This window comes from Gigantopelta aegis, chromosome 2 (assembly GCF_016097555.1).
Source record: "Gigantopelta aegis isolate Gae_Host chromosome 2, Gae_host_genome, whole genome shotgun sequence".
NCBI lineage: Eukaryota > Metazoa > Mollusca > Gastropoda > Neomphalida > Peltospiridae > Gigantopelta > Gigantopelta aegis.
Window position 1 is genome coordinate 31,671,306 of NC_054700.1, and position 13,827 is coordinate 31,685,132.

Genomic DNA, 13,827 nt, shown 5'->3' on the forward strand with positions numbered 1-13,827 from the left:
CGATTTCACGTTCATTCATAAACTGGTCTTCTTTCATTCATAAAAAGTACCACACAAACAAAAGACAAAAAAGAAAGAACAAAAAATAACTGAATATGCGTGACTTGACCATTTATCTAATCCAATCAGTAAAGCCAAATTAGAAACAGTTGAGCGAGTTTGAACAATGAGAAAAGAATTTAAAAAAAAAGAAGACAAAAACGAAAGAGACAATAAACACAACTCTTCCCCCGCGCCAAGAAATTAGAATAACTATCTGCTTGGACATGTCAAACGAATTGTCATAAATTAAAGACTCCGAGGCAGCTGTCTGTAATGCAGAACCTGACTATGTTGGTGAAGTTTAAATCTTTTCTTTACGAAGAGTCTCTAGTTGGCAGCGAGCCCAGGCCATCTCGATATATACATATGTATATAGATATATATGCCAGCTGACCGTGTGGTGTCGAAGCTCGCGTTAACACTCTACACCTACCCAGGTTCAGTGCTGTGATCAACAAATATGAGGGGCCAGAGAAGAAAAAACTCTTTGTCTTGCAGATTGAGGCTGGAAAAGAAGTTAAAAACTAAACCAAATGGTTCCTAAGCGTGGGCATGACTCTCAAGGAATACTATACCTGTGGGACAAGAAGAACTTTGTTTTGGAGTCTAACGAATGGGTGATAGATAATATAAGCGTGTTTTAAACGCCTCTGTACTTGTATTGATCGCGATTCATTCATTAATTCATTCATTCACCAGACCGGGTCGTGTTTGGAAGTGCTGCAAGGGAACCAGCGGTGTTGCGAGTAGTATAGTGATGTGAGAAACGTCTCCGTTTTTTGTGTGTGCGGATTTTTTTGTGTTTTTCTTTCTAATGTCAATTCTACAGTTTGCTATCTGGACATGACCCTGCCAAGTGGCAGAGTAATATGGACTTTCTTCATGATCTTGACGCTGTGTTGCGACACGACCACGCATAAACGCCAGACCTACAAAACAAAGTATCGCCAACTTCAGAAGGAACACAGAGATCTTGCCCAGGGACTAGAGAAGTTGAGTAAACGACTGGACAAGTTGGAGGAACGGGAGCAAGGTGAGTAAAAGCCTGGACAAGTTGGAAGGACGGCAGCAAGGTGAGTAAAAGCCTGGACAAGTTGGAGGGGCGGGAGCAAAGTGAGTAAAAGCCTGGACAAGTTGGAGGGGTGGGAGCAAGGTGAATAAAAGCATGGACAAGTTGGAGGGACGGGAGCAAAGTGAGTAAAAGCCTGGACAAGTTGGAGGGGCGGGAGCAAAGTGAGTAAAAGCCTGGACAAGTTGGAGGGGTGGGAGCAAGGTGAATAAAAGCATGGACAAGTTGGAGGGACGGGAGCAAGGTGAGTAAAAGCCTGGACAAGTTGGAGGGACGGGAGGAAGGTGAGTAAAAGCCTGGACAAGTTGGAGGGGCGGGAGCAAAGTGAGTAAAAGCCTGGACAAGTTGGAGGGGTGGGAGCAAGGTGAATAAAAGCATGGACAAGTTGGAGGGACGAGAGCAAGGTGAATAAAAGCCTGGACAAGTTGGAGGGACGAGAGCAAGGTGAATAAAAGCCTGGACAAGTTGGAGGGACGAGAGCAAGGTGAGTAAAAGCCTGGACAAGTTGGAGGGACGGGAGCAAGGTGAGATGGGCGAATGTTGTTGTTTTGTTTTTGTTTAAAATTGTGAGCATTACACACGCGTTTATAGGTCAGTCCACTCATAGGTACACGGCGCTGTTTGCTGTCTGATGATATGTCACTGACATGTGGTATGTACGTGCGACTGTGTTATACATATCTAACAGGACACCGGCTAACACTCGAATCATGTATTACCTACCAGTTTATACACGCAACAATTCCGAATACACTGAATTCAATTTATATTAAAAAAAATTAAATAACTGCGTTGCTACTGTTTGTTTTATTGTTTTGAGAGGGAAGGAATATTTTATTATTATTATTATTAAAAACAAATGTTTGGGAGGGGGGGGGGGGGTAGGATTGGAATTGAAAACAAAATCGCATTTGTTTTTATAGTCACAACAACTGTGCATACTTTTTGTAACATTTGAAACATAGAACACATTACAAAAATAATGTTTGAGTATATTGAACGAACTGCTGGATTAATTTTCTAGTTTAGGAAATGGCAGTTTAAATGCATTATTTAAGAACATTTCACCAAGGGAAATTCCAAATGTAGATAAACCTTGAGCCCTCTTTTGAACCCTCTTTTCCAAAGCAGTGTACCAACATATGTTACAACATTGAATGCGTCGCTATATTTCATTCTGACAGTTTGCAAATATTAAAACACTTAATTATAGTCTAGACGTGTCTTAGCAAGTTAAGACTAGTTGTCATAAAATCTGCCCTGGATCTGCGACGAATCGGGGAAACTGAAACTTAAAAAACCCACACCTTTATTGCGCCAGATAACATTCGTGATGTCAGGGATGGGGTCCTGAGTCAGTAGCTTACTGAAACTAAAACGTGTTCAATTTGCGAATCTGTCGCAGAACGTTACGTCAGTCTGCGAAGATCTGCATCAACCTGTGTCCATTACAGGCTTTTTGGGAACCAGACAGTTTGCATTTTACGGAGGACGTTTATTTTTAATATTTTTATTTATTGATAGTCTCTCATAGTTTAGGGGCGGGACGTAGCCCAGTGGTAAAGCGTCCGCTTGATGCGCGGTCGGTCTGGGATCGATCCCCGTTGGTGGACCCAATGGGCTATTTCTCGCTCTAGCCAGTGCAACACGACTGGTATATCAAAGGCCTTGGTATGTGGTATCACATATAAAAGATCCCTTGCTTCTAATCGAAAAGAGTAGCCCACGAAGTGGCGACAGCGGCTTTCCTCTCTCAATATCTGTGTGGTCCTTAACTATATGTCCGACGCGATATAACCGTAAATAAAATGTGCTGAGTGCGTCGTTAAATAAAACATTTCCTTCTTCTCATAGTTTATGTAAAGAATGGCTTATTTACTTTTATACTGTATTTTAAATTGCATTTCATTATTGTGTACATAATGTGAGACTATAATCAATAATCTGTCTGTCTGTCTGTCTGTCTACCTATTTGTCTTATCTCATTCCCCCTACAAGGTTCAGCTGGTACAATTTATTTAATTAATTATTTTATATAAAACAAACATACAGTACATTGGAAGACGTGTTCGCCTTCTGTATAATTAGTCATATATATGTTTAATTTGTATGAAATTCAAGAAGTCCTCGTAACGTTTATTAGATTAACCCTGTAACTAGCGGCATGACTGCCCGATAGGAGAAGACCCATACACGCTAGTATACGGTCAGGTGTTTCGGGTTTCTTCCTTTTGTGCATGTGCTGATGATCAACATGCAACTAACGAATGAAAAAGGGCAATAGGGGATTTTTCATGCCAGTACCGCTAGGCTCAATGGGTAGGTGTAAGGCCACATACACCGAGTTTCGCCTACTCACATGGCCTCACATGGGAGATGATTACCCGGCATGCACTGCAGGTTCCGTGTACCCCGGGCTCGGGTGATACCTGTCAAGTAGTTCCATACCGAAATGGAAATACTGCGGCTTCAACATTCAAATCATCATCATCCATGTTTGTAATGTCCAAAAATACAAAAAAAGTCTTTGTCTCTGTATTAAATGTTTGTGGCGGTTTTTAAAAAACAAACAAAACAAAACAAAACATGCAACTAACGAATGAAAAAGGATCAATGTAAACGTATATGTTATGACTGTTTATGATATCTGTGTATTAAATGGTTAAGTCTTCGCCAACAGCTGGGAGCTGGACATTACATGTTTGTATTCTAGTTCTAGCTATAATATAGACAGTCTGCATTTCACAACAATCGAACTATAATTCTTTTAGTGCGAAAGGTATAACAAATATTTCAACATACCTATCAGGTGTAATTTTTCAAAATGATATAAATCTAAAAATTAAATTATCAAACCTACCACCATGTCAAAACTTATAATTCATAATGAAATTAGAAACAACTTTCTATTAGTTGAATCCAAAATGACCAATCCTCGATTTTGCGAGTTCATGTCTAAGCTGTAATATGCTAATCACAGAATTTACAATAATAAAAACTATATAATAAAATACACATTTGTTTACTGCATGTTTCGCGGTATGATTATCCATCTAGTAAACATTTGGATCTTTCACAATGATACTGTACACTATTAGGGTGCCTATTAGAAATCGTAGTTTTGTCTGTATTTTTGACAGTCAACGAAATCCACCTCCATTGGTTGGTCAGTGACTTACATATACTAGCCTAACAGGACTAAGTTTTCGTTCATGAAAAAATACTGACGTCTTCATAGAGTTGATATACAACTCAATGTCCATGTCTATGGGAAAGTGCATATAAAATGTAGTGTTTTATCTCATACTATAAGCCTATGATTAATAGATCAATGTATTCTAGTTGTGTCATTAAACAAAACAAACGTGTTTTTTGTGTGGTGTGTGTGTGTGTGTGTGTGTGTTGTGTGTTGTGTGTGTGTGTGTGTGTGTGTGTGTGTGTGTGTGTGTGGGGGTGGGTGGGTTTGTATTACAAGAATTTGAATTTGAAAACTCAAAATAAATAATAACGAATACCACAAATAGTTTTGTTTATAAGAATAGCGGATAATGGGATTCTTACAATTGTATAACGGATATATAATGAACTATTTGACAATGCATTAATATTTCATTAAAATGTAGTGCACCGGCTTATGTTATTAGTTCACCTATGTCACATCCGGCAAAATACGTTTACATAATCAAAACGCAAAGTATATGGCAGTGCTTTATGTTAGTAGTCATGGCAATGTCAGAACTTCTCTTTGACTCTGTTATGTCCAAAGATACGACGTTTAATTATAGTCACAGGTTTGTCATTCAGATATGCATAACTGTACGAGACAGTGCTGGTGCAAAACCTCAAATTTGGGCAAAACATGATAGAGATATTCGAGCAAAATGTGCTAACCTGAGACCTTTTTATAATGGATTTCCATCATTGTACCCTCAAAATTAGTTGTAATGCATGCAAAAATGCCTTATATAGCTGTTTGGTAGTGATGCTAATATGAATAAATATTGATATCCAGATTCAGGCATTTTCTTTTAATTCGGGCAAAAGCCAACCTGGCTCCCTATAAAAATGGTAGCCTATGTTGAATCCAGTTGGAGTTTTTGCTGATGAATCTGCGTGAGTCTCACCGTAAGCTCGGTAGCATTAAAACAAAAGATGGAGAGACACCAGCTGGAGCACTTTACTGTGTGTCCTTGTGGCGATACAGAACAGTCAGCCGAACATGTGATCCCAGACTGTGGAAGCCCACAGCAGCTGTGACTGTGGAAACCTACAGAAGCTGTGACTGTGGAAACCTACAGCAGATGTGACTGTGGAAACCTACAGCAGTTGTGACTGTGGAAGTCTACAGTAGCGGAAATCTACATCAGCTGTGACTGTGGAAACCTACAGCAGCTGTGACTGTGGAAACCTACAGCAGCTGCGATTGTGGAAATCTACAGCAGCTGTGACTGTGGAAACCTACAGTAGCGGAAATCTACATCAGCTGTGACTGTGGAAACCTACAGCAGCTGTGATTGTGGAAACCTACAGCAGCTGTGACTGTGGAAATCTATAGCAGCGGAAATCTACAGCAGCTGTAACTGTGGAATCCTACAGCATCTGTGATTGTGGAAACCTACAGCAGCTGTGACTGGAAACCTACAGCAGCTATGACTGTGGAAACCTACAGCAGCTGTGACTGGAAACCTACAGCAGCTGTGACTGTGGAAACCTACATCAGCTGTGACTGGAAACCTACAGCAGCTGTGACTGGAAACCTACAGCAGCTGTGACTGTGGAAACCTACAGCAGCTGTGACTGGAAACCTACAGCAGCTGTGACTGTGGAAACATATAGCAACTGTGACTGTGGAAACCTACAGCAGCTATGACTGTGGAAACCTACAGCAGCTGTGACTGGAAACCTACAGCAGCTGTGACTGTGGAAACATATAGCAACTGTGACTGTGGAAACCTACAGCAGCTGTGACTGTGGAAACCTACAGCAGCTGGGACTGTGGAAACATATAGCAACTGTGACTGTGGAAACCTACAGCAGCTGTGACTGTGGAAACCTACAGCAGCTGGGACTGTGAAAACCTACAGCAGCTGTGACTGGAAACCTACAGCAGCTGTGACTGTGGAAACATATAGCAACTGTGACTGTGGAAACCTACAGCAGCTATGACTGTGGAAACATATAGCAACTGTGACATTGTCATCCATTGCCACTGCTGGCCTCGAGGTGTAGTCAGTCAGCGAATGAATAAAGAAGGAGGAGGAGAAAAAGAAGCAGAAGAAAACGAAGGAGAAAAAGAAAAGGGAGAAGAAGGAGAAAAGAAAGGAGAAGAAGACGAAAAAGGAGGAGACGAAGGAGAAGAAGAAGAAGTGGAAACGGAGGAGAAAGAGAAGAAGAAAATGAAGGAGAAGAAGAAAAAAGGAGGAGGAGGAGGAGGAGAGAAAGAATGAGAAGAAAAAAAAGAAGCTGGAGAAAAAGAAGAACAACACAGTTTGGGCCATGACAGTTAAAATGCCAATGCCTCTCCCATCGCCACCATATTATTGTAAATGAGACTCCTACTGTATATGGGGCAGGATGTAACCCAGTGGTGGAGTCCTCTACTACGGTGCGGTGGATCGCAGGATTGATCGCCCTCAATGAAGTCGGGTTTTCTCGTTCCAACCAATGCCCCACGACAAAATAACCATATGTTAGAAACCAAGATGTTGTAGTTTAAGATGTGCTGAGGTGTCGTTAAACAAAATTATATACCTTTCATTTCCTTTCCCTTTTCTTCACTACATGGTTTGAGTTGTAGTCACCGCATCATCCTTCGGGACGTAATGAATGAGACATTGTACAAATAACTGGGACATTATTAAAAAAAAATTAAATTCTTTATCCCGTTGAAAACAATGTTCGGTACAGCTGGAAAACATAATACATTCAAATCTGTCGGAATGCCATATTATTCCTTGCTAAATTGAAAACGACAAAACATGTCCTTTCCTGTTAACGGACATAAATTTCAAAAACTCCTTTTCGGTTAAACAATATGGTACTAAATCATCTGAATCGCTCTCATATCAAAATACAAATTCAATTTATGGCCTTGAGTGCACACTGTGTGGTCTGGTGTAATTATGTGTGGGATACGCAACACAAATTGTCAGTGTGTACGAGCCAACACATATCTGGCATAACTCTTAATGGTTCATCTTGAGTCTACAGACATGTCAGTAGTACTAACCATTCAGTCCTCTGCATGAGGGTCAAAATATTTATTGGAAAAAATATATATCGCGACCAATAATCTTACACTTAGTCGGTTATATCTTATGACAAGGAATGATCACTGGGTAAGAGAATGCTGCAGTGCTAAGCTATATGGATGTAAGGATACAGTCAAAGGTATTGGCAACCCTTCAAGTCCTCGAACCTTAAATACTAAAGGGTTGAGTCCATTTCGGAGTTCGGACAACCCAGTAGGCCTGGTCACAAGAAAGGACGTAGCAGTCCCAATCTGTCAATCCGAAGGAATTACTGCTTCTCCTTCAACACCATGACATGGCAGCTGTTACAGGATCAGGCCTATACTTGTCGGTGTTTCGTTATAAGAAACTGAGCGACTCCAGTGCATCTGAAATCGTCAATTAGAGCCCCAATACTCTCGGTCTGAATGACTTGCTACTTAACATGAGCATGACTAGACTTTTCTCTCTTGTATTAAAAGATAATGAGCGATTCCAGTACATCTAAAACGTTCATTTGTAGACAGCTTCTGCAGAATGTTCACTTGAGCATTCATGGTATTGCATCCACTGTCTGTGGCTATAGAGGTTCACGGTTTTTCTACCAACCAGATGAACGTATTATCACAGGTTATCTCTCAAGCATTGATAATCTCATACTTCGACAATTACTCCAGTATGGTCCTAAATATCGCGATCAGCAAAACATCACTTGGGAATATAACAATGCTAAACATTAAAGTTAGGAAAATAAATGTATACTATGGAATGAATCAAACGTGAGAGCGAACATGTGGAATGCTTTTCAGGACAGATCCTGTCCATATGCTATTTTGTCATAAATGAACTTTTGATTGATTACAACTCATGAAGTGCAACATGTAAGGCCAATACGGAGTCTGAGAAAGAAATATGCAATAACTAGATATATTAATCTTTTCGTGGTATATGCTTTCCTGGTTGTGAAAATCCCTTGTTGCTAATGGAAATGTGTAGCGAGTTTCCTCTAAAACCATGTCAGAATACCAAATGTTTAACATCCAATAGCCAATGATTAATAAGTCGATTTGCTCTAGTGGTGTCGTTAAACAAAACAAACTGTATGTAGCTGGTTTAATCAAATACTATCCAGGACAAAGTAACTGTATAGAGTTCCATGCTCTATTTTATTTGGTCATTTAGTAGCTCCACTCTCCTTCGACACAGCCTTTACAACTGACCCACTCAACATGCCACGTCTTGTCTCTTATCACGCAGGCGTCCAGTTCAGTACAAATAACCATCTATTACGCAGTACACCCGCACCCATCAGTATTTGGGCGCGGCGTAGCCCAGTGGTGAGCCCATTGGTCTATTTCTCGTTCTAGCCAGTGCACCACGACTGGTCTATCAAAGGTATGTGCTATCCTGTCTATGGGATGATGCATATAAAAAATCCTTTCCTACTAGTGGGTTTTCACTAAAACTTAACTACATGTCCGAATTACCAAATGTTTGACATCTAATAGCCGATGATTAATAAATCAATGTGCTCTAGTGGTGCCGTTAACCAACACAAAGTTAAAACTGTCTATCAGGCCATACACGATAAACACCTCTTTACATGGCGATGCTGTTTCAGTATTTACTTAATTAATTTTATATTAGGTATCAATGTTTTGCAAAATAGGTGGTTTAAACATGTTGGGACATATAGAAACATTCTTGAAACAAAGCCACAGCGTCTTTTATTACGATATCACAGTAGACGTTCTACAAAGTACACATTAAATAATAAATGCTATTTAGAAATAAATATACTCGCGAAAAGGTTTCTATGCACCAAATAAATATATACCAAATTGGATTTACGTGTAGGCCTACTTGAAATTTGGTCATGAAACCTTCAGAAACTGATTGTTACCATTCCTTCCAATATTCCAGAGGTGTTCTGTCAGTTGCACGTGCTATTCATGTCTTACTCGCATGTCGGTCACGTGCTCCTATTTCATGCCATCTTTCATATGAACCGGCCTCGGTGGCGTCGTGGTTAGGCCATCGGTCTACAGGCTGGTAGGTACTGAGTTCGGATCCCAGTCGAGGCATGGAATTTTTAATCCAGATACCGACTCCAAACCCTGAGTGAGTGCTCCGCAAGGCTCAATTGGTAGGTGTAAACCACTTGCACCGATCAGTGATCCATAACTGGTTCAACAAAGGCCATGGTTTGTGCTATCCTGCTTGTGGGAAGCGCAAATAAAAGATCCCTTGCTGCTAATCTGAAAGAGTAGCCCATGGTTTCCTCTCAAAATCTGTGTGGTCCTTAACCATATGTCTGACGCCATATAACCGTAATTAAAATGTGTTGAGTGCGTCGTTAAATAAAACACTTCTTTCTTTCTTTCTTTCTTTCTTTCATATGATTGGACCGTAAAATGATTGTATAGATTCTCATTCACTCACAAAAACCACTCTTTCAAATTGATGACACACTTTAAACAATGGACACTCTAGGTGTTTGAGGCTGTAATGGCACAAACCACGGTTGCTAGATATTTTGGTGTTCCGTTTAACAATTTAACAATACTCTAGAGATCTGTGATATTGAGAGAGCCTACATATGACGTCACGCTAGCAAAACGTCTATATCAGGCTAGTACACATTTGGAAACGACAAGTCAGACATCCCTAAACATCCTTGAGTTAAAAAAATATAATAATAATACATGTATGGCAAACAAAGAGTTTGATTTATTAGTCCCCTACCGGCCCAACCAGAAGGGGCTATAGGTTATGTCTTCGTCTGTCCGTCTGTCTGTATAACTTGTTTGTGCGTCTGTCTGTCCCACATATTGTTTTCGGATGTTTGTTTTTTTCGCAATACCTTTGTACATTGAGCTGAAAGTTTGTGTATTGTTTGATCATGTAAGAGATTTGCCCACTTTTGACATATTTATTGCCTAGAACATATTGGAGATGAAAATGTGTTGGACCAGGAAACATGTATTGTTTTAGCAGCATTCTGAGATTGCTTGTATAAAACTATAACTAATAAGTATCAACAATTTTTTTTTAATAATAATAAAATAAAATAAGTATCATGAGGTTTTAATGATGCACAGGGACCCTTTTTCTGTGAATGTGTATTTAACACGTGGGTTTATGACATCCTTGTCTAACATTCAAACGTGATGTTTGAAATCTCGTTAAATTAGAGAACTCATTACACTATACACGATTAATTTGTGAAAGAGCACCGGGATTAACAACCTACTCGCCAATAAAAACTTGTTTAGTTATATCAGACCGTTACCACGTCCCTCTACACTCATAAACCGTAAAAAATTGAATAGAACGTTAAAGCGTCCGAGGCATTGTTAAACTATGTATTATTAACCGTTATACGCCCAGTGTGATATTTAAGCTATTAAAGCCCAATATAGAAATTGATACACATGCTGGGTGTTAGTTCGCACATAAAACCCAATATGTATGTAATACAAACACAAAAGTGTATACGAACCTTTATTGTGTATTTTAATTTTGCAGTTAAAGTCGACATTGTTCGTGTATATTTCTGTAACGAAGTACCTGGTGATTGTACTCTGTTTATTCATCCTGCAAATGGTTTAAAAACGGTTATATATGGCTAGTAATTTATTAAATAAATGCGCCTACAGAGTATACTACAAAAGAGCACATAAGCATGAAAACTGGTTACGATATCGTGTACAGTATTAAAAGTGCTATGTCAAAGTTGCAAAAACGTTTTTAATTTTTGTTTTGAAACATACATTTATACCTTCAGTTATATGTGTATACGTAACAAATTACAACCAAATAATACCATTTACTAGTAAAAATAATTATTTTAGGGAGGAATCTTGAGAATGTGTCACACGCATTAACTAGTGGCGTCACTGTTTTATGCGTACACATTCAACACAGTAAGTTGTTTTTCGTAATTATTTCGTAAATATGGTGGCCATGCTATATTTAGCCACAAATTATTCGGGAAACCCCTCTCGTCGTCCAAAACAAGATTTATTTTTATTTTTTAATTTTTTTGTATACTTGAGTTAATTGTGGAAAGATTATGTGTGGGATCGATTAATTTGTAGTTATTTATTACAAATAAATGTGGAAACAATATTGTAGTTTCAACTTTGACATGGGACCTTAAAGGCACAATACTTCTATTCCAGTTAAACATTAATATATACAAAAAACATTACTGATCATTACAAGGAGCTTGATCTTTGTAGTATTTAAATAACCCAGTGTTTTAAAAGTGATTTGTTATTTTTAATACTAAATAATAGCAATTGTTCACATAGCAGGTATGCGGTCACTTTAATCGCAACAAAATGAGATGGTACTGGGATGTGCGTATTACAAACATCGTGAGTGACAGTTAGAAACAACTGGGATGTACAGCAAGTAATATTCTAAGCAAGAATCTATCAGTAGGAGAGAATTTCAGTAATGGAACCTAAATCGTTAATAATAATTATATAATATGTATGTATGTGCGTTTTTATGAATCCCCTGATAAGTATGTTAATCGTATAAAAACTCCACCAAAGCCGTAATACTTGGAATGCGATGCTACTTTCGCTTTCTTGTTTTCAAACACTATCTTTATACATATATCGGTTGTGCCAAACACAATAAATAAATAAATAAATATATATATATATATATATATATATATATATATATATATATATATATATATTAATCAGGCACCTCATTCTATTTCGCATATTCCATTATGTCCATTTAAATCATGTCCGAAATTTAAATGCGTGAACAAAATACATGTAGCTAGATTACGTGAAACTAGACTTGCGCAAACGAAGCAATCGTTTTTACTCCCATGAGGTCATTGATATCGAACATTTTAATTCAAGTATATAATAAATAAAATATGTAGGTATGAAGAAGTAACTGTGGCATGCATTTTTATCTACTATACATGTCTTTGAATACAATTAATATAGGTGATTATATGCTTCGATACGCTTTGGTAACAGTACTACTAGCAATAGTATTTCAAATATTATTCGACAATGAAGTGTTGTATCTTATTCAGTTTACCTGCGTTTAACGTGGTCCATTGGAAAGACTACTAGCCCAGTTTTCTATTCACAGACGTCACAGCACTGAAACTTTGTCAACAAGGGCAACGACCTTCATAGAACTGTCTAACGTGCAAATTCCGTTTGTCCGTAATCCCTGTGCTTATACGTATACGTAATTCACGTAAGTATAGGCATAAGTAATCCGCGTGCGTATACGTAATTCACGTACGTGTAGGTATAAGTATTCCGCGTGCGTATACTAATTCACGTACGTGTTGGTATAAGTAAAAAATACGCGTGCGTATACGTATACGTAATTCACGTACGTGTAGGTATAAGTAATCCGCGTGCGAATACGTATACATAATTCACATACAGGTAGGTATAAGTAATCCCCGTGCGTATACGCATACGTAATTAGCGTACGTTTAGGTATACGTAATCCGCGTGCGTATACGTATACGTAATGCGCGTTCGTGTAGGTATAATATATCCGAATACGTATACGTAATCCGCGTAAGTATAGGTAAAAATAATCCACGTGCGTACACGTATACGTAATGCGCAATGCGTAATCCGTATCAACCACTTTCTAAAGTATATGTAAATAGGTTGAGGATTTATAGGATATTAAACGAGCTTCCATTTCGTATCTTGTTTATGTCCCTCGTGAAATATTTTTCAATTGTCACGAGGATTAGCGAGTGACAATGAAAATTATTTCACGAGGGACATAAACAAGACACGAAATGGTAGCAAATTTAATATCCTATTTATTACCCATAATCGATCTCAATTTATATACTCAGCTCGTTTAGTTGACGTTCCTGTAAGGTTGTAGTGCGCCAATCGATGATGTCACGACGTATCACTGTGATATGTACCAAGAAATGTTTAACCATATGGGCAATACATTCCATGTTTGCGTCTTCGTATGTCACTGCGTATCCGCTCACTCTATGTAATTTCGATTACGTATATCCTACGTAGACGGATTACGGAAATATGGAATTTAAGCCTTTACGTGTATACGTCAGTGAACGTTCCACGTGAAAACATAACGGCTGATGCATATATCAATAAAATAGTTTAGATGAGATTGGCTCTTGAAGTCACGTTGCTGTCACTCAGACATACGGAAGGACAAACCTGAAGTACTGCAAAGAATGCTTGATTCAGTATCAAAATAAACCTATAAATTAAACGGGATTAAATTCACAAATGGTGGCAAAGTTGGAGATAATGAAAAAAATTGTTTTATAATAGTTATCAATTAGTGACTGTAAATTACTTATAAGATAAACATATTCCCATTTCATTTTTGAGGCAGATTTTCGTGCATTTGGTTTTATTGCAATGGTTGTATTGAAAATGAAGATCACATAATTTTATCATGGCCATTGTATAATCATTTTAGAGAAAT

The 13,827-nt window shown here is 38.4% G+C and overlaps 1 protein-coding gene across 1 annotated transcript in view; it reads left to right on the forward strand.

The window, feature by feature from the left end:
• Positions 1–461: 461 nt before the first annotated feature.
• Positions 462–13,827, forward strand: part of LOC121383747 (lactose-binding lectin l-2-like) — a 39,648-nt gene continuing 26,282 nt past the window's right edge. Inside the window, exon 1 of the mRNA XM_041513845.1 lies at positions 462–1,075. Coding sequence (XP_041369779.1) covers positions 886–1,075 — 190 coding nt within the window. The 5' untranslated portion in view covers positions 462–885. The remainder of the gene's footprint in view (positions 1,076–13,827) is intronic.